The sequence below is a fragment of the Plasmodium brasilianum genome, chromosome 7, assembly GCF_023973825.1.
Source record: "Plasmodium brasilianum strain Bolivian I chromosome 7, whole genome shotgun sequence".
NCBI lineage: Eukaryota > Apicomplexa > Aconoidasida > Haemosporida > Plasmodiidae > Plasmodium > Plasmodium brasilianum.
The window spans coordinates 857,528-880,436 of record NC_090120.1 but is presented as its reverse complement, the minus strand read 5'-3'; the positions used below and the strand labels follow the sequence as shown (position 1 = coordinate 880,436).

At 26.9% G+C, this 22,909-nt stretch overlaps 3 protein-coding genes across 3 annotated transcripts; 1 reads left to right on the top strand and 2 right to left on the bottom strand.

Moving 5' to 3' along the window:
- Positions 1–1,827: 1,827 nt before the first annotated feature.
- Positions 1,828–9,789, top strand: MKS88_001903 (uncharacterized protein; the record flags this gene model as incomplete). Its single annotated transcript, XM_067214870.1, has 7 exons — positions 1,828–2,032; positions 2,668–2,815; positions 2,935–2,974; positions 3,149–3,557; positions 4,674–4,812; positions 5,321–5,379; positions 5,624–9,789. 7 exons carry the CDS (start codon positions 1,828–1,830, stop codon positions 9,787–9,789), a joined length of 5,166 nt encoding a protein of 1,721 aa, XP_067074205.1.
- A 995-nt stretch (positions 9,790–10,784) lies between these two features.
- On the bottom strand, positions 10,785–20,699 carry MKS88_001902 (cysteine repeat modular protein 1; the record flags this gene model as incomplete). Its single annotated transcript, XM_067214869.1, has 2 exons — positions 10,785–11,293; positions 11,669–20,699. 2 exons carry the CDS (start codon positions 20,697–20,699, stop codon positions 10,785–10,787), a joined length of 9,540 nt encoding a protein of 3,179 aa, XP_067074204.1.
- A 1,197-nt stretch (positions 20,700–21,896) lies between these two features.
- MKS88_001901 (uncharacterized protein) lies at positions 21,897–22,571 on the bottom strand (the record flags this gene model as incomplete). Its single annotated transcript, XM_067214868.1, has 1 exon — positions 21,897–22,571. One exon carries the CDS (start codon positions 22,569–22,571, stop codon positions 21,897–21,899), a length of 675 nt encoding a protein of 224 aa, XP_067074203.1.
- Positions 22,572–22,909: the final 338 nt, after the last annotated feature.

Sequence of the window (22,909 nt, the reverse complement as noted above, 5' to 3'; positions counted from 1 at the left end):
AGCAGGGTAACTATAGTTACACGACAAAGCCAAAGTGTTTACACATACGTACATACGTACATAAATACAAACATACTTATACATATATCTTCAAAATCTTTACTAGGGTACTCCTTAAAAGGTTTACTCCTTAAATGTGTGAACAATGTAAAAATTCGATTATAAATGTTACTTCTCTATTCTTTCAGCTTTACATCTTGCATTTTCAACTTGTTAAGCATATAATGAAAAGAAAACTTATAGCATCATCATTTTCTCACAAATATGAAATGATAAAAATGAACCAATATATGTTTTTTTAACAAATTATTTTATAAAATTCTTTTTTTTTTTTTTTTATTATTTAATTTTTTTCTTTTTTTGTTGCGAATAAAATTAAAAAAGGAAGCTTTTAAGGATATGTAAATATGTGAAGTGAACATATATATATGTATATATAATAACGTTAATATAAGTCCTGTTTAAAAAAGAGACTATATTGCATTGTGATTGTAATTAAAAAGATAATTTTTTTATGTTTAAAATGTTACATTGAGTACATTAATATATTTATTTTGTTGCATATTTGTGTTATATTATTATATTTATTATATTCATTTGATTCATTATATTTATTGTATTTATTTTATTTCTTGATCCATGTAAAATGCAATTACATAATAGGAATATACAGGAGTTGTGCTTATATTTTTACTATGTACATAAACAATTATTGAAATATTTTTGAAAAGTTAAAATCTACAAAATTTCGTTAAGTGTGTGTAAAAAAGGCAAGAGCCGCATATCTTCAAAAGGATATTTCAGTCTGTCCAAAATATATGCATAATTTAAAAATTAGTAAAATGTGCTCGCAAGTCTTAATTATTGTGTTACTCCGTTTTAATTTGTTATATTGTTATTTTATTTTTGCTTTATTTTGCTCTATCTTGCTAAATTTTTGGTTTCTCTCTATGGTTGTTTATGCTTAGTATTATACCTAATATCTACGGGCTTATTTTCTGTAACGATTATTATATATGTTTTCTTTTTAATACAAATATTTGTATCTGTACATGTACACAGGTGAACACCTGTTTAACTTCATTACATTTAAATGGTTTAATAGAGAATAACATTCTCAAAAAAAAAAAAAAGGAATTCTTATTACCGTTCATAGTGTTAAGAAGCATGTGCAACGATTCATTTTTGTATTTTTTTTTTTTTTTTTTTTTTTTTTTTTTTTTTTATACTTTCGTTTTTTTGCTTGTGTTAATACACATATACGCATGCTTGTAACTATAAGCTTAAAAAAAAAAAAAAAAAATTAAACCTATAAATAAATATGTAACAAATAACAGAGAGCAGGGAAAAAAAAAGTTAAAATTATAATAATGATAGTAATAATATAATGCATTAGTGACTGTTAATAAAATTTTAAGCCCTTTTGTAGCCTAAAAGAAAAGTGAACGTTTGAATGATATTCATAATAACAGTCTATTTTTTAAACTTAAAAGACGAATTTTTATATAAAATGTTGTTCTTAAAAAAACGAATTTATAATATATGTGTTTAATGTGACACTACCAAGCAAAATATGCTTTCTCCAATTTTTTTTTGTTCCTTCATCTATAATTCTTTTTATTTTTTGTGAGCTCTTCCTTTAGATTTTGTAGGTCGTATGTGTGTTCTTATGGATAAGTATATGCATGGGTGAATTTGTATGTATATGCTTATGTATGTGTGTAAATATGCATATTTTGTCTTCCATTTTTCCTCATTTGTTTTTTAATAATTTTAAAACGTTTCCATCATTATTGTAACAAAAAAAAAAAAAAAAAAAAAAAAAAAATGGCAGACCCAACTTCGTGTAAGTTAAGCATAGAAAAAAGGTATGATCATTTGAAATCATTTTCAAATAACATCGCAGGTTTAATTCAGGAATTAAAAGACTTAATAAAAGTTCATGAAATTTTAATTTATAAAGAAAAATTAAAAACTACGGAAAAAGGAAAAATCGAAAAGCAGCAAGATGACCTTATGGCACTAAAACAAGGTAGCAACAACGAATGTATATACATATATGAATAATACGAGCGCATACACGTGTTCACATACGAGTATATATACATTCATACATACATGCGCATATATACATATGTACACAACTGCCATCCCTGAAGCGAAAAAAAAGGGGAGGAAATAAGAATTATATAAGTAAACAGTACATATGTATACAATTCAAAAAAAAAAAAAATAAAATAAATAAACAAATAAAAGTTATATATTCCAAACAGTGAGACTCCAACAGTACTACATTATATGACAATTCATGTCTTTATTATCACATATGTTTGTTACATATTTTTTATAAATAAAATTTGCGTTGTATTTTCCCTTAATCGAAGTAGTATTGTGCTTCCCTACTATGCAAATAAACAAAAAGTTGACTTAGAATTGTTTTTAATTTAAAAAAAAAAAAAAAAAAAGAATAAGAAAATACAACTACATGTGCGTAATGCAACCATATATAGCAAGTACATACTCTCTTGAAAGGGGAACTATGGCTGAGTATGATTGTATGTATAAGTGTAAATGTAAGTCTGTGTGTGTACGTATGCGTGCGTGCGTTTACATAGGAATTTACAATAACACGCAAGTGTAAATGTAACAATAAAAATATCTTTGCAGAACTGGAAATAATAAAAAAAGATAATGACAAAATGGGTGGACAACTAAAATACTACAAAAGAATTGATGATTCTATTAATACTCAGATAAATAAAGTATCGGAAAATATACAAAAAGTGAAATTCAATATAAATTTGGAAGTGAGAAAGTAGCGTAACAAAATGAAAAAACTAAAAAAAATAAAAAAAAATACAACTTAACCTTCACCATTTCACACATATATATTTCAAAAAATAATTTCACAATGAACACTTTTACTTTTTTAAGGAAAATAGAAATGAAAAAAAATATTAATGAAATTAAAAATGTAAGACCTGAAAAAAAGAAATTTTAATAATACCCACAGTCCATAAATTTTAATGCATATCACCATAGTACCTGGCGTTTCGTGTTTTATCAGTGGTGCTCTGATGCATACATACGTAAACATAAACATATATATATATACATACATATGTGTCCATGTGCGATATTTCTTAAGAAATACTGCAAATCTTTAAAGCAGAAACAAATTTTGGATGAAAATTTTTTGCTACTAACTAAAAACAACAAACAAAATAAACAAGTAACTAGAGGAATAAATAAACAAACAAGAGATCGTCTAAGTAAGGAAGCAAATAATGAAGCAAACAATGAAGCAAACAATGAAGCAAATAATGAAGCAAACAATGAAGCAAACAATAAAGCAAATAATGAAGCAAATAATGAAGCATACAAAGAAGCATACAAAGAAGCGTACAAAGAAGCGTACAAAGAAGCGAATCACGAAGCAGACAGCAAAGCGTATAACAAATTAGACAACGAAGCAAAATGCGAACAAAATGTCGAAGCGAACAACGAAGTAAGCATATACTTAAACTTAGACAAAAAAGCAAACATAAATTTATATAGTGCTTAAGTTTATTTATATAAATATATGGTTAATGAAGATATATTTTCTTTTTTAGATTAACAATTTGTGCAAAGAATTAGACGTTAATATGTGATATATTCCTCCTAACAATTAAAAGGCAAATATTTGAAAATATGTAGGGTCGTACGTAATCCTAATTTTTTTTTATTTTTATAATTTTTTTTATTTTATTTTTCTCTACCGAATTTTTAATCATTTCAATAAAACAAGAAAGTATAAGTAAATATTCTTAAGTAGAATAATTAAAAAGAATGGCAATAATAATATATATTAAAAGGTAGTAAAAATAAAAATATAAAAATGTAAGCTTCAGTTTTTACATCTTAAAATGTCTTATTTATATACACATATCACTCCCTTAGGGGAATACTTTATTTATGCACATTCATTTTTGCTCTTATCTTTTGAACGAGTATTATTAAACAAAAAATTATATAAATATATATATACTATATGTCCTAATTTTATGCCTTAAAAAACATTTATTATGATATATGATTTTAATTGATTATATTTTATTTTGTTTGATTTGATTGTTCTTATTTTTGTTTGATTTGATTGTTCTTATTTTTGTTTGATTTGATTGTTCTTATTTTTGTATGATTTGATTGTTCTTAATTTTGTATGATTTGATTGTTCTTATTTTTGTTTCATTTGATTGTTCTTAATTTTGTTTGATTTATCTATTTTATTTTGTTTGATTTAACTATTTTATTTTGTTTGATTTATCTATTTTATTTTGTTTGATTTATCTATTTTATTTTGTTTGAATTGACCGTACTTTATTTTTTTAATTTGATAATATTTTATTTTATTTTATTTTATTTGTTTATGTTTTATGTTCACGTTTTAATATACATACAATATCACCAGAATGAACGAAATTCCAATTACAACATTTTCTTTACATTTGCTTATCTAATTTTGTGTTTCTGTATAATTTGGAAAAAAAAAAAAAAAAAAAGCACATGAAAGAAGTTAAAACTTTATTTTTATAGTAATATATATATGCAACTTCATTTGTTTTGAGCTCCTATATTTATTATAGAATATTTCTCCACAATGAACTTTTTTTTTTTTCTCTCCTACTTAGGAGACCACGTGTTTTACTTTTTGTTTGATGTTATCAAAAATGAAATAGTCCGTTGGATGCACCTCTGGAAAAGTGAAAAGGTGCCAACGGCTGTACAAAAAAGGGAGGAAAATGATACGAAAAAAGAAACACAAGGGAAGTAAAATTACGAAACAACGAATTAAAATATATATATATATATATATATATTTCTCTCTTCAAACAAGGATTATTCGGTACCCTGCCCCAAAAAAAAAAAAAAGAAGAAAGTTATTAAAATTTTTCGACTGTGTTTTTTTTTTTTTTTTTTTTTTATCTTTGTCAGCTATTGTTATATTTTTATTTTTAAGTTATAAATAACTTTTTGGAGCATTTAATTCCGTTTTATATTTTGAAAAAAAATATGAAGCGAAATTAAACGGAAAAATTTCTTTTACTTTTTAAAAAAGATATGGCTACAAAAAAAAAAAAAAAAAAAAAAGAAATCCTCTTAATATTAGTATGTTCCTCCCGCACAACATTTTAAGATATAAATAAATAACCTAGATAGCCTATTTATATTGTTACAAATACTTTTTGTCCTGTTATTTTCATTTTTGAGAATATTTTACTTCATGCTGAAAAAAATTTTGGAGGTATTTTTACCATTTTGTTTAAAAGATATGAAGCATGAGTGAGAAGAAAGAATACCAAGACATTTCTAACTTTCTTTACATGAATATAAAAGGTATTTGCCACTCCTTATAGCAAAAGTAAAGAAGTGCAAGGACGGTGTATGTTTACATGTGCGTATTAGTATGCTTCCTTGTATGTAAATTTTCATGTAGTACACGTTTCTTTATACGTATGTAGCAGGGGAGCGGTTGTACGGGCATAAATATATTATGCATGTTTGTATATATATTTAGAAGCAATTCTAATCATGCGATATTACAATATTTTTTTTTTTTTTTTTTTCATTTTTTACGTAGGACTGAATGATGAGGAAGAAATTAAAGTAAAAAAATTTTCGTACGAAAAGTACGTATGTTCGCTTGAAATGGGGGACAAGAAATTGGACGTAGGTATTAAGCCAGAAAAAAGGATAACACTAAAAGAGTGTGAAGAAAAAAAATACTTAACTAAAGAATTAAATCCCGACGATATAGTTTTAATGATGGATTATTTATTATTACAACTAGTAAAATTACTTAATGGCAATCATCCTTTTTTAACAGTTTTAAGTTGTTACTATTTACATCACTCAAACGTTATTAACTGTAATGATGATATTTATTTTTTTGAAAAGGTATTCTTTAAATGGTTGAATGCCTTTTGTTTCGATAAAATATATATTGATATATTTAAAAATGAAAATAAAGAATTTATAAAATTTATGGAAAAAGAAAGATCAGTGAAGGAGGGATCTCCTAAACTGCAGGACCAGGGTCATTCTGAGCACGTAGAAGTGGAAGGAGGATTGGAAGCAGGAGTACTAAGAGAAGTGGACGAATATATTAACGAAAAAGTTGATGAAACAGGACAACTAGACAACCATTCAGGCAGCACAAAGAATAATACTCCTTTGGATGATGATATGTACAATGTAGCATGTGAAACGAGTTATATAAAAAAAAGAATTTTTTTCTTTTTTGAGTTATTTCTGACTTTCTATTCGTGCTGTTCAGAAATGATCGACTATGTTGTAACAAACGACAGCTTAATACACAGAGACGACTACAAAACTGGATTGTTGAAAATAAACGGCACTTTAATATACCACTGTAGGAGGAGAAGAAAATACGTGGTTAAAAATCTTTTTGTTATAAAAAGATGTTTTTTGAAATATGCTAAAAAGTTTGAAGAAATGGATAAAAACAAAAAAAAAGCACGAGAGGTAAAGAAGTCGGAGGGGGTAAAGAAGTCGGAGGGGGTAAAGAAGTCAGAGGAGGTAAAGAAGTCGGAGGACTCAAAAAATACGGAGAAAACCAAAAATATAGATAAGTCAAAAAATAGGAAAAACCAAAACATGAATAAACATATGAGTAAAAATGTAATCGCAAGTACAAATATAAATATAAATAAATTGATACACTCCATATTTAAGAGAATAAAATTTATCCTGTATTTTACATATATTTTAAATCAAATGGTTTTCGAAGTATGTGACGCTGATATTAACTCATTAAAAGGCAGTTGTGAGGAATTGCTAATATGCATACGTACTATAGTGAAAGAGTTAAATTCTAAATATTTGAATATAAATAAGAATATGAAAAAAAAATATTTCAATAAATATTTTCTTATGCACACACTTAACAATGTCTCTAAACATGTTACGGAAATGAATGTAGAAGAGTGTTACCTTTTTTATGAAAACATTATTCGTGATATATTGTACGTAGCATCATATTTTAAGCGCATAAATGTGAAATCGCATTTTTTCGATATTAAAAACATTATTCATTACTTAAAGTATTACTCCTATAGTTGTAATATTTTAATAAAATGCATTTCAAGAATATCTCTAAAACAAATAATGAGTACAGAAAAAAAGCTATTTTTTCATATAGAAAAACAGCTCATATTAAAACAGGAAAGCGAAGCACAGCGGTGCTTGAAGTTGGAGAACTCGATGAATTATCAACAAGGTTATGAACTCATTTTCAACAAAGTGCCAAATAAAGTCTATAAAACAGAAAAACGGGAATATCCAGAAAATGTTGAAAATGCTGAAAATGCTGAAAATGTTGAAAATGCTGAAAATGTTGAAAATGTTGAAAATGTTGAAAATGCTGAAAATGCTGAAAATGCCGAAAATGCCGAAAATGTTGAAAATGCTGAAAATGCCGAAAATGCCGAAAATGTTGAAAATGCCGAAAATGTCGAAAATGTTGAAAAATTTGAAAAACGTGAAAACTGTCTAGAAGCAGGGATTGACAGAAATAATGGTGCTGTTGTTGATTCTGATATAACGAAGCGAGAGAAATATCATTGTGATAAGTATGAGGAACAGGATATAGATCTATACTACAACATGTTTTTAAATATTTACAAAAAGGAAGAGATGAATATTCCGTATCATAGATATCTAAATCAAGAACTAGTGAATAATTCTGAGGTGAATATATTTATTAGTTTTTTTGTATATTTATTTTTTAATGAATCATATATAATAATGGAAGAATTAGCAAAAGAAAATGACAATTTTTTTGTAAGAAACATTATTTTTAATGACTTAAATTATTTTGGTTTTTCTACCCCTGTGCTAGTCTTATTCACAAATTTTGTTCTTATTCCTGAATATTTTTTTATTAACATGGAACATATATTTAAAATAGATCAGGAGCTCAACTGTGTAAATAAGGATGAATATCAAAATTTTTTAAAAAAAAATTATAACACAACTGTTTTGAAAAATTTCGAAAGGAAGTTACGTTTATTTTTTCCATATTTAATAAATTACATGCAAAGGGAAAGTTCAATCATGGAACTGTTTAATGAAATAGAAAAATTTATTAACGATTATGTATGTGAGCCCAGTAACTTGAAAAAGAGGTCCAGGCGCGGATGCATTAACGAGCGGGATGAAGGAATTTTTAGCCTTGACAGCAACAACTGCAGTAACGACACACTCAGTACCACGAACGGAAGAAGTAGTGATATTCACGACAGTACTGATATAAGAAAGGATGCAGATGGTAGTACGAATGAAAAACGTGAAGAAGCAGATGGTAGTACGAATGAAAAACGTGAAGAAGCAGATGGTAGTACGAATGAAAAACGTGAAGAAGCAGATGGTAGTACGAATGAAAAACGTGAAGAAGCAGATGGAAGTACGAATGAAAAACGTGAAGAAGCAGATGGAAGTACGAATGAAAAACGTGAAGAAGCAGATGGAAGTACGAATGAAAAACGTGAAGAAGCAGATGGAAGTACGAATGAAAAACGTGAAGAAGCAGATGGAAGTACGAATGAAAAACGTGAAGAAGCAGATGGAAGTACTAGCAGAGACTTCATCCACGGTGTCGTTCCAGAAATGAAAATTAATCAAAGCATGTTCTACAGTGTAACGAAAAAAAGATTGAAACTTATAATCCTTTGCAAGGTTTTTAATTTATTTTTTGAGTATCTCGAGATTGTTGTAAAAAAGATAATCAATTTTTCTTTTTTATTGGCGTCAAGAGAACATTCCAAGTTAAACGTATTTCATACAGACATGCGTGTATTATATACGTTAATGAAAATTCTGACGTATTATTTTAAAATATATAATATGAACAAAGAAATAGAAAGTATAGAAAATTATTATAATTTTCTTTTGCATACAGTTTTAGTTGACTATAACTGTTTAAGCTTACACATAAATTTGCAGTCAGATCAAGAATATGCTTTTACATATTATGCTATGTCCTTATGTTACAAAGAATTATCCATTACATTACAAAAAGGGTTAAAATTAAATGGTACAGAAGAAGATATAAGTAAAATTGTATATTCCTTATTTTATTATATACTTTATTTATATGCAGATTTTCTTATGATATATTTTTCATATATTTCGTATACAAACGTGAATTGTGAACAAACAGAGATAAACTCCTTTGATACAAAATATAAATCGTGGAGTTTTTGTTATCCTGACGTTTCAAAAATTGACTTTAATAATTTTCAAAAAAATAAAGCATTACTTAATAACCTTTTGCTTATTAAATATTTAAAAATTAGCTTTTCGAATAATAAAGATGATATTAACATTGGCGTTAAAAAAAAAATAAAAAATATAGCTCAAGTTAAAGAAAGTTACCTTCGTTCGAAGTTATTAGTAAATAAATATTCCAATATCATAATGGTTAAAAATGCTGTAAGATATAAATTTCGTATATTTGACAAAGCATACAATGATTTGGACATAACCTACCATTTTAAAGAGTGTATAAATCAAATTTCGGAGCACATTAAAGAGGCTTATAGCTACAAAAATGAAAAATTTGCTTTTATTAATATTTTTCTAAATTCACTTGAAAATAATTTAAATAAATCTTATAAAATATTTCCTACCTTCTGTGTGGAAAACAATTCTGTTTTTTTAAACCCATATTATAAAGTGTTGAAAAATCACGCCTTTTTTTTAAGTGTACAAGAAAAGAAAAAATAGTAATAACAGGGGAGGGAAGCACAAATTGGTGCGATTTATTGTCCTTTGGTTTCTGTGTTAATTGTATAGCTAATTTTCTTTTTTTTTTTGTATAATTTACACATTGCTTAATTTATATTTTGCTTCATTTTATTTTTAATAATTTTTATTCTATTTTATTTTGATTTACTTCATTTTATTTTGCTTCATTTTATTTACCTGACCGCTTCCACCTCAATTTCCTTTCATGTTTAAAGCGAACAGAAATAAGCCAAAGTTGTTAATACGACAAAAGAATGTCCGAATAGTAAGGAAAAGTTAAGTAGTATAAATGTAGCTTTCTTTTTATGTGCTCATATATTGGTGCAAATCGTAAAACAGAAAAAACAAAGCAAAAAAAAGCCAAGCAAAACAAAACAATGCAAAACAAAACAATACAAAACAAAACAAAACAAAACAAAACAGAACAATACAAGACAAGACAATACAAGACAAGACAATACAAGACAAGACAAAACAAAACAATCAAATGCGCTTTATACACATCTGGAAATCGTTTTACAGTTACATCATGATAAAAACGAGGGTTATAAATGAGAACAAAAAAATATCTTACCATTTTACTACTTTTAAAGAATAAATAAAAAATTAAAAAAAAAAAAAAACATTTTCAAAGACAATAAATGAAAGTTTCTGTACAAATATACAATTGATGTAAATAAAATTAAAAAATTTTAATATTAATAAAAGAAAGAATGACGATAACTGTATAACTATTAGTCAACTGTTGTAGAAGCATACTATAATTACGGTGTAAACCTTTTGTAAGCATACTGCAAAGAGTGTGTAAATATAGTGTAAATATTGGCATATATGATGCAAAAGTTAACATAAAAATAAAAAAAAAAAATTTTTGCATTTTTTTTTTTAAATTGAGAACTATTTGGGCATTTAATTACATGCAAATTTTGTATGTATTTGAGGGTTTGTTCCTTTTTGACGTACATGAATCTCTGTTATGTTTGGTCCCCCTTGTGGTTCAATTCCTTTCCGAGCAAATAATTTTTAATCGATTCTGAACTAGATAGTGAAATATCATCAGAAAAATCTTCATTTGTCCACTCATTGCATGAACCTTTTTTCAAATCGTTATTATTTAAATTAATATATTTATATTTTAATTGTTCCATCATTTTAGATAGATTATTAAATTCTCTATACAATTGTAACTTTTTTTCTTTTATTTCATGTATTTGGATATTTTCGTTATTATATTTTGTCTCATTGGTATCTTTAATTCTTTGACATTCTTTTAACTTTGCATTTAATTTTTTCAGTTGTTGTCTTTCATACTTTTTTTCTAATTTTTTGTAAAGTTTGAACATGTAAAAATAGGAAGGTAAGTTTCTGTAGTACTTCAGCTTTAGCTCAATAAGAATGAAGTAAAATTCTGACAAGGCAATTTTTTTATTCAGTAAGTCGTCGCTGAAAAATGAAAACAGCTTTTCTCTCTCATCCTTGGAGACTGCACAGAATTACAAAAAAGTGAGATAAAATCATATAAAATGAGGAAGAATTACATAAAATGAGGCGAATTTATATAACATTATGTGAAACAATATAGCATGATATAAAATTAAATAAAGAAATGATGAAGCATTCTATTCATGAGACAGGGAAGTACAAGGTATACTACAATGAAAAACAAATATATACGTACATGTACATGCATATATTTATGAGCGCTATATCGGGCAGAAAAGCACAGTTGTAAAATGCCAAAGGCAAAACCGCGTATAATTTAAGAAGGCCGTTTTAACGAGAAAAATGAAAATAAACAGAAAAATAAACATAGGTATGCAAAAAACGAAATGACATATATTTATGTGCATACGTTTACCACTTGTTTTATGATCTTTTTTTTGCTTCTCCTCTTCCATTTCATCATTTCCAAATAGTTGAGGAATTTGGAATGTGTCGATATCCTGTTTAAGTAAACTACAATTATATTTGCAATGTTTCAAAGAAATTAGTTTCCCTTTTACCCATTTTTTATTTTCATTATATTTTTCTTTTCTTTCCAGAGACCACTGAATAATGTTGTTAAAGTTTTGTTCTTGATCCAGTGATTCAAATATTTTGTCTTTTTGATCTAGGTTATCTATTAAGTTCCCTATATTAATTGAGATTTTAAATATGAATTCAAAAAATACATCAGAAACGTAGGTTAGTGTAACATTTTTTAAAAATATATCTAGCAATTCTTTATAAATTTCTATTGCAAACATTCTATGTTCCTTGTTGATATAACCGTAAATTGGCAAACCAGTACTTTTTAAAAAAAAGTAAAAACTCATTTTTTGGTTTTTTACAATTTCCCCATGGAAAGAAGTTTGTTCGCTTTCCTTATGTATGTTCACAATGTCGTAATTCGTAGCATCGTCATTATTACCTTCATTATTACTATCATTATAAATATCATTATTACCATCATTATTATTATCTCCACTTCTCATTCTACCATTTTCGCTTTTATCTGCACCACTTTTTGTTTCACCATGTCGTTCATATTCCTGATGACTGTTTTTCAGTTTATCGTATCCTTCCCTTTTTGCTTTTTTTTTAAAATTGAATAAGCTTTTAAAAAGGTTTGTAAATGCGTGCGTAAATTTACTCTTAATTTTGCGCGCTTTTTTTTTATTTTTGACCCGTTCAGGTAAAATAATAGCAATTCGTTTGGTACTTTTATCGTAATAAATTAAAGGCTCTTTTTTCTTCCTCTTTTCGACAATATCCCCTAACAACTTCGCATAGATGCCAATAATAGGTATATGATAGCAAGCTTTTTTTCTTCTAATATTGTCAATACATTCATAAAATAAACAAATTAATAGCTTTACAATAAATATAATATGGAAAAAGATTAAAAAAAATAAAATTAAAAAATTCAGGGATGCATTTAGATCAATAGATAATAAAACAGAGATAACAATAATGGTAGAAACCCATATGTAAAGACTGAAATTTTCTAACTTATTTAGAGTGAAAAAATTTCTTTTATCAAATGGCTGGAAAATAAAATGTACATATAAAGAAAATATAGCAACGAAAGTAAAAATTAATAATCTCGATGTATTTGTATCCTTGTCAGATGAAAAAAGAATTACAGTAGTGATAAATAATACACTAATTTTACGAGCAAAAACGATAATTTCCCAGTACCATCTATTAGGTAAATATCCATTATGTAAAAAGCCATATTTGATACGCACATTTTCATGAAATAAATTATGTCTATTTATGTACAGAACATAGAAAGAAAATAAAGGAATTCCTAAGGACCATACAATAGTACCAGATATTCCTAATAGAAAAAATTTCAAATAATTTGTTTTCAAATCACACTGAACACTACTAGCTCTACTTAATACATATTTTCCAAAATGTTTGGTATATTTAATGTAAGAGCAATCAAATAATTGAAACATCCGTAGAGATGTTTTTGCATGCATTATAAACAAAAAGGTAACATACACAGGTATCATATCTTCAAAAAATATATAAACTCTATCCATTAATGAGTAATGTGTTAGTGTTATATATCGTAATATCATAATAAATCTTTCTTTTGAATATGAGTTTTCTAAAGAGTTAGCTAAAAAATGAATTTTTTCCTTTTTTGCTATTCTTAGTAAATCCAGCTTGTTTGCAATTGCCTTGCTTTTTACCAATGTGTATATTTTCAAAATCAGGAACAATATAACTGTTAATGTTGCCATTAGAAATAATGGAATAAGAAAAAACACTAAACTAGTATAGAAAAATGAATCTGCATAACTGAGGTCAAAATAATATCTGAGTAAACAATCCACACTTACAATTTTGCTATTTTCAACTCTATATATAAATTTATTAATTTTATTATAAAAATGATATACATATGTTGGAAGCTGCAATTTATTTTCTTCTAATACCTTGATAACTAACATACTTGAAACATAATTAACAGCAATCTTAATTACTATCGAATGAATAGATCTTCTGTAAAATCCTGAGGATATATTTAAGAAAGATATTATTATAATAATAAAACAAAAAATTATATAAATAATTAGTAGAAGCATAATATTAACTCTATTACTTGGACATTTTACACATATAGTTCTCATGAAGCTATTTGTATACCCTTTAACACATTCAACACATAAATAATTATTCATACTATAATGACATTTATTCTTTTCTAAACAACTTCCATTTATTGGACATTTAATAAATTTCCATTCACTAACATCTACAAATATGGACGTATTTTCATCTAAGTAATAACCTTTTTTTGATTCAGGTTTTACATGATCCTCTGCAGTAATATGAACATTTTCTATATCCATTTGTATTTTCATCATTGCTTTTTTATATAAACCCCCTTTACAAGTAGCTCCTTCTAAGCATTCTAAACAATTATCTTTATTGTAATAAAATCCTTCTTTACAAAAGCAATGAGTAGGATATAACGACCCTTGTAGACTAGTAGATTTAGGGGGACAAGAAACACAGAATTTCTCATCCCCAACAAAATTTTTAAAAGTTCCCTCTTTACATGGTTTACATATTTTAATACCCTGAGAAAGATCTTCTGACTCTAGATAATTTCCTTTTGCACACTTGCAATCGTCAAATGTGTGTGCAGAATCTACCCCTAAAGGAATTACTGTATTTTTTGGGCATGTTACGAACTTTTGGTATTTTGCATATATGTAATTTTTATGATCTGTGTAGAAGAAGTTTTTCAAAAAAATGACCCTAAAATTAGTGCTCCTATTACTTCTGCTGCTACTATTACCATTACCATCACTATCATTATTACCATTACCATCACTATCATTATTACCATTACCATCACTATTATTATTACCATTACCATCACTACTACTATTATTTTGCTTTAAATTCCCTTTTCCTAACACTTGCAGTAGATTTCTATGGTCTGTGAAATAACCACCCGAGTGTGCTATTTTGCTCAGGCGGCCCAATAAAAGGAATGAGTAGTTTTCACTAGAAAAATAAGACATTAAATTTGCGTTATCACGCTTGTATCTTCCCTTGGTGGAAATTCCCCTTTTGGCTGTATCCCTATCCCTGTTTTTGTGCAAATTAGAAACCTTACCCCTATAATTATGAACAAATGAATTTACAAAAATCTTCTTATATGAATCACTAAATAAATAGATGTTCTTTTCAATTATCTTTATCATTTCATCATATTCATCAGGAGAAATTTCATATATATATTCTCCTGCACAGTATAATTTACTCAAGGAACAGGGTTTACACGTCTGCTCATCTAAGTAATATCCCTCGTTGCACAAACAAAAGAACTTATCAGTAGTTGTAAAACGCATTACTGTTCTCGAATTTGTAGGACATGCATGACAAGGCTCATTAGATATTACTGATTTGTATGTTACAGATGGGCATTTAACACATAGCAACATGGAAATATTTCTTTTAAACATTTCTTTTTCATTTTCTCCTTTACTATGTAAATTATTTGAATATAAAGAAATATAACTGTTCCTAATCATTTTATTGGCAACAGGAATATGTATTGAAGATGTTGTTTTGATGCGTTTATTTTTCTTCTTTTTATTAACTAAGTTATTTATCATAGTAGAAGCCTTTTTTATTTGGACATTCAGAGTATATCCAAAATTACATTGGCAATTTGCTAATTCATATGACCCTTTTTTAATATTTCCAGAATTTTTTGGACATTTTATAGGTTTTAAAAATTTGGTTTTCATATTTTTTTCTGGACAATAATATCCAATAGGGCATTCTACACAATCCATTCGCTTTTTACTGTAATAATATCCTTTATCACATATGCATCCATTGATTGATTTCTGTCCAACATTTATAGTTATACTATTAGCCGGGCATGGCGTTCCTCCATCATTAGATATAGTATCTTTATAAAAATTTAAAGGAGTTAAGGCGCAATGTTCATTTAAGTTGTACGACGTTTGAACATTTTTAACGTATCCTTGTACACACAGACAATTTGTAAAGGAAATATTCATTTCATATGGTTTAAGTGTAACAGAATTATTTGGACAAATGACAGCGTCCTCTGTATATTGGGATAATCCCTTTTGTGGAAAACTACCAACACAAAAATGATTAGGTAAACATGCAGAGCAAACTTTTTTCGAATTTTTATAATACCCTCTATAGCAACCATCACAGCTGTTTTTCCTAGTAGAACCAAATTTTTTATTGGTTGATATTCCTGGACATTTTTTGCATTTATCAAATGATATAGTATCCTTATAATACCCTTGATTGCATTCCATACAGATATGTTTAGAATTAATTTTGTTTGGAGAATATGAAGGATATTTTTTAAAAAAAAGTTTATAATAATGTTCTTCCCTGGATCTTTTTTTTGTTATTCTTTTGACATTTATCGGTTCATACCCTTCTTGGCAAAAGCAGCTATCTATTGAAGTATAATTCGTTCTGGAATGACGATCAGTTTTATTGTATATAGGACACATTTGTATGTTTACTAATTTACTTGGACAATAATGATCTGGTAAACACTTTTTACAATACATGAGACCTGTATTACTTACATTTAAAAAATACCCTGAATCGCAATGGCAAGTACTTTCTGCTGCATTCTTTGCACCTAAAATGATGGAACTAGAATGTTCGTTGCATCCATTTCCTTTACATAATTCGTTTGATATAGTATCTTTATATTCTCCATATGAACAAGGAGAACAAATGAACTCGTGGGGATTATTTGGATTTTTTATATATTCATAACCTAAATCGCACAAGCAATTATTTTCACTAATAGATTTTTCTATTATAGTAGTTTTATGCCTTCCACATGACACACATTTGGTATAATATTCTTTATTGTTTTTAATTTCACTCAAGTTGTTATAGAAACCTATTGCACATGGATGGCATTTTTTATCCTTATAATAATGGCCATCTTCACATGTAGTATTGAACTTAATTTCTGTTGAAACGTTATGAAATAAACCATGCATCACTATTCGGAGGTGAATTGGAGTATCTTCTATTCTGTTTAGCTTCAGATGAACAATACCCGTCTTCTTATATATTATAATATATTGATCTTTTAATGAATCATCGATATAATGAATAGTGAAATATTTAATTTGTCGTTTATCCCCTTTTATTATAGGTTTTATTTCAATATTCTTATTATATACAAACCACATTTTAGGTTTATATATAATATCTGTCTTACTTAATTTTTCATGAACAAAAGAGTAGATGGCATTTTTTTTGGTTTCCCCCTTTTTGGTGATAAAGAAATTTATAAAATTTGCATTCATAAGATGGTAGCTAAAAATAGAATCAATTTCATAGTTAGATATATATTCATTTCTAATATGTTTATAATATTCAATTGATTTTTCTGAACTGTTTGTTGAGTATATAAATAATTTATTTAATTTTTTAGAAGAAACGTATAGTACATATTCCCCCAATTTACTAATTACTAGGATATCAGAAGGGAATTCTAATAATAACTCTTCGTCCTTTTCATTGTAAGCATATATATACTCTATATATGCTACACGTATGTCTGGGTACCTCTTCAAAGATAAATTATGATCTTCTTTTTCTGCTCTCCCTTTAACTGTATGAATCTGTTTATATAATTGAAACTTATTCATATCAAGTTCTTCGAAATTATTGCTTTTTTCATCCGTGTTATATGGCTTACTACTATCAACAGTCAGTTTAGTATTCTTATTATTAGTAGAAAAATTACGCATAATATTGTCCATTACTTTTTTCATATTGAATAATATATTGAACCATAAAATCTTATGATATTTATACAGAACGAAACACGTTACATTGTTATTACTATCGATGCATTTACTTTTTATTGGCACTGAATTTATGTACTCACCTAAATCGTTATTAATAATATTTATTTTTTCCAAATTGCTGTTTAATAATGTAAATGTATTGTTTTGAAATAGTAGAAAAAAATATATATCCCCTTTGTATGATAAAGACTGTACATTCACCACCTCTTTCAGATTTGCATAGTACTTTTGTTTCACTAGTATGAGAAAGGAAAACGTGTTCGTTTTGTACTTCTTGATAGTCATTCTTTTTGCACTGAATATGTAGAAGTTCGCCTCCATTTCGGGTGAGGTTTTGTGGGTAGTTGAGCTATAAGTAGAGCCGAAAGTAGAGCTAAAGGAAACATTAAATAATGCATTAGAAGCTGCCGCTGTTCGTGTTGGCTCCAAAAAATCTACGAAGGCGAATTTTGGGGCGTTCGTTTGGTACTTAATTAGAAAGAAGGGAGTTAAACTTCTTGACGAGACATACCATAAGGATATATAATTATCGTCCTCGTGACACCATACAGATATTATCTTCTTCTTAACTCTTGAAACATTTATGCCTTTAAAATAAAAGTAATTGTAAATATAACTGGTCCATTCGAAGGGTAAGTCCTTATTGTGTATACTTGTTGGTACACTGTTAACATTAAAGTGATGAGCAAACTCATCGAATTCAACATATAGCATATCTGATAAGTGAACTAAGGATATAGATCTGACATTACGGTGCGCAATATTTTTTTCACATATATAATTTATGGGAGACTTTATAGAAGAAATTCCATTAATTGAAAAGTAATGAAGAGCATTTGTATTTTCAATAGAATTAAGAAAGATATTCCTAATATTTAATCTAAAATAGCTATATGTATATACAAGAGGATAATTTATTAGTCTGTTAGTATAATATTCTTCAAATATTCTGAAAGCATTTTCATTGATATTGCTACTATCAGGGTGTTCACAACTATGCGAACTAAAAAAAAAATGACTAACATTACTTAAAGTGGATAAGTATTTTAGATATATAATATTTTCGTACACAGAATCATTAGTTCTTAAAATATATTTAATCTTCGAATCGTTGATGTCGTTATATATTATTTTACCCAGGTAGGCAAAATACGTTTCTTTAGATGTGTACTTTATGCATATCAGGTTGTTCCCCTTTTTCAGACTGCTCAATTTTTGAAAGGAAGTATCACTAGTACTGTTCATCCTATTCTTCACTCCACCATTCATATACTTTTCATTTTTTCTGACCAAAGTTCTTAAGTCGAAAATTTCTTGGGAGTACCCATAAATAGTAGAATAATTTTTTGAAGGGTCCAGAGGTGGGTTAACTCGCTGGATCATTTTACTTTCATGAGAATACAATAAAGTGTGCAAATCATCCTTATATGAGTCTTTCATTAAATGAATAGTACTACACTCATGAGAAAAATTCCCACTTAAAATATATATTTCTCTTTTAATATATTTCGGATTTAAATCAATAGAAATGTCGTAGATCTGGTTTACATAGAAGATATTTTGTTTTGATTTAGAAAAGGATTTGATAATATTAAATTTCCCAATCTTCGTTTTATAATCATTACGTGTACATATGTAAGATCTTGTATCGTAGAAGTCGTTATGACATGCACAAATAGATAAGTTCTTACCTAGGTAATCTATATACGTAAAATTCTTAAAAGTTATGGTAAGTGCTATATCTCCACCTATATCATGATATACATAATTTAATACATTATATTTTATCATTTCATCTAAATTATTAGGAAGTAAATATGTATTTTTACAATTATTTTCGGAAAACCTTATACGAAAATCAGATACATTTTTCATAGTTAAATCAAAACTATAATGTGTATCTTCTGAATATGCAATATTATTAAGAACTATATTATTATCCTTAACATGACAATGTTCTCTAAAAATAAAACCATTTACATTAACAAAGCAATATATATAATCTAACTTCTCAGGATTTCGACAAAAATTATGTTTATAATACAAACCTAATGATTCATTAATATTTAAGGTTTCCCAAGCTAAACACGTTTTGCCAGATATAGAAGTATTTTGGCAACCTACATAATATTCACCATTACCATATATAGTTTCATTACACATATTACCTAAAATAGAATATATAGCAATATTGTCAATTAGTTCAAAATCAGATAGGTTTACAAAAGAATCTTTTAAAAAACCAGCACATATAACTAAGATATTCGATTTACTAACACAAAATGTACCCACTTTCTCCATATCTAAAAAGTCGTATGGAATACAATAACTCTTATTTTTACTATATCTAAAAACATTATTTTCTCCACATAAATTATTTAACTTCCTTTGAACTGCTGAGACAACACATGTTAATACTATTTTATTCTGAACAAACGAATATGGTACTGATTTATATGGTTGACCTATAGCATTCCCATAGCATTCAGTAAAAAGACCACAGTTATCTAAGCAAAAGTTTGATACTTGATTTAGGTATATCCTGTAACATCTACAACTTTTTGCTCCATCTCTGCATCTGGCTACTCCAGGGTGGCAAAACTGATCAAGTTTAACTTGCAAAGAACTACGCAAGATATTTTTTATATTGATTATACGTACATGGTATTGTAAAAATATGGGATGTTTTAAACCTGTACTCAAATTTTTGTTTTTTCTTCCCCCATTTTGACCACTTTCGCGATTTTTTTCTGCTTCTCCATTATTGTGCATTTCTTCATTTTTCTCTCTTATAACAAATAACTTCTTTCCCTTTGAGGTATCGCCCCGCCTGGTTAAATAATTTTTACTGCTAAACAAATTTTTGTAGAATTTTATTTGACCATTTTTAAAAAAAGGTTTTTTACCCTCCTTTTCTGAAGTATATTCATTTGTCTCATTTTCCAAATTTTGCTTAAAATTTTTTATATGATTTTTTCCGCCCATACAAGTTAATGTATTAAAGGACAAAATTATTAAGAACACATTCGCAAAATGTATAAGCATTTTTTTTCTACTTTCAAACAGGAAATGTGTTCATTTTTAAAAATTATATATGCTCTGTTTCGCTTTTCTCCTCGCACCGCACATGTAATATATATATATATAAATGATATGTTATATGGATGGGTTAAGACAAAGTGGGGGAAAGTAAAAGCGAAAGGCATGTCTGCCACAAAAACTTGCTATTTTATGTTATAAAAGAACTCAACACATGTTTAGTGTCTATGCATGCTGTATGGACTTATTATGGAATTTAAAATTTGCACATCTACGATGTAATGTTATATAAAGTAATGTACATTTGCGTATATATATATATATATATATGTAAGTAATACAAATAAATATACCACTATATATTCCCCTTTATTATTAGTATGTTTGTGTAATTTATTATGTACATATAATGCACAATAAGAACCATAAAAGGAAAGTAAAATATACGGCATAGATTAATCCGAAATTTGAGTTTTTATTTTTTTGCAAAAAACGTTGCATGCAATATGGAATATATGCCAATTATTTAATTATTTTCTTTTTTTATTTTATTTTATTTTTTTAAATGATTCTTCATTTTCAAAAGGAAAAATGATGAAAAGAAATTACTTTTGCTTTTATATTTTTACAAGGATATATACATATATACACGCGTACGCGTACATATATATACATATTATATATATATATATATATATATATATTATATATATATATGTAAATTTATTTATATATGTATAATGAAAAGGCACACACCACGCTTTGAATTACACATTTTTGCAATTAAAATATATGGATCTGGTACCCTATGCTCTTTTTATTTTTTAAGCAAATATATTTTAAAAAGAAGGCATTAAAAGCTCAGAAGAAAAAAAAAAAGTTTATGCAAAAAAAGAAAAAATTCACCTTTTATATATAAGCCAAATAAAAATGATGATTTAATAAGAATATTTTTAATTTGTAACCATGTTAGAATTAATCTCAAAATGTGCACAGCAAATAGCAGTTTCTATGTCTTGTTAATGTTCTACAATAAAAAGTAGGGAAAGCAAAAAGAGTAAATCGAGAAGGTTTTAAAAAAAAAAAAATATATATATATATGCAAGGACGATAAACATTATTACACTAACTTTTATATGTTTAGCACCTAACTGATATCTTAAAAAAATTTATCCTTTCTTTCCTTCCTTACGACAGTACGTTTTAATTTATGTAGTTTTCATTGGAACATTCATCTATGCTTATGTTTTTATTTTCATTTTGGCTTTCATTAAGTAGTTCATTCTGGCCTTCGATTTGATGCTCCAATTGGCTTTCATTTTGACTCTCATTATTACTGTCATTTTTGTTTTTATTTTCATTTTCGTTTCCCTCACATACATTTAACAAATTTTTAATAAATTTAGCTGAGAGAGAAGAATAGCTTTGCGGTTTTTGTAAAACCAGTTCACTATTATTTTTTGTAATTACAATATTTTGACTGCATATATGATAAATTTTTTGAATATTCTGATTTTGTTTATCCAAAGAGTGGAAAATATCCTCAACATATGCATATGCTCTGTTCTCTTCATATATAACATTATTAAAAACTTCTATATATTTTTCTATTTCTTTTATAAATTCTTTAATATAGATCAAAGTTTCAATTAAAACTGCATTTGGCTTTGCCGATCTGAGGTGTACTATATCTTTGATTTTATGCAGTCTGTCATTTATGTTATTACATAATTCTTCACATTTAGAAGAACAAGTCATGTTCATGTTATTATTAAAGCTTCTATTTTTCTTTTCATAGTTATCTTCATTTCTTAAACTCATGTGACATAACGTTTTAATATTTTCATTGATCAATTTGTGGCATATTTTATCTGTCATATTTTTTTTTTTTTTTCTTTTATTATTATATAATGCGTGAAAGCTTTTATCAAAATGATTAAAAAAACATTATTGTTCTAGGAAAGGAAAAAGTTTTTCTTCCTCAGAAATAATACTTTTCTTAAAGCTATTTTAAAAAGACGAGAAAAGAAATTTGTTTCATTAAATGATATGTTTCAAAGGGGTATTTTTTTATGTCTTTAAAGTCGTACATGCTACATTTATTTATACACATTCAAATGATAGCATATTTTTTTCCTGAACTGTTCATGTAAAATTGTTTATTACGATAGTTTTTATTTTGTCTCTTTACACTTAGCAATGTTTTATTATGTTAT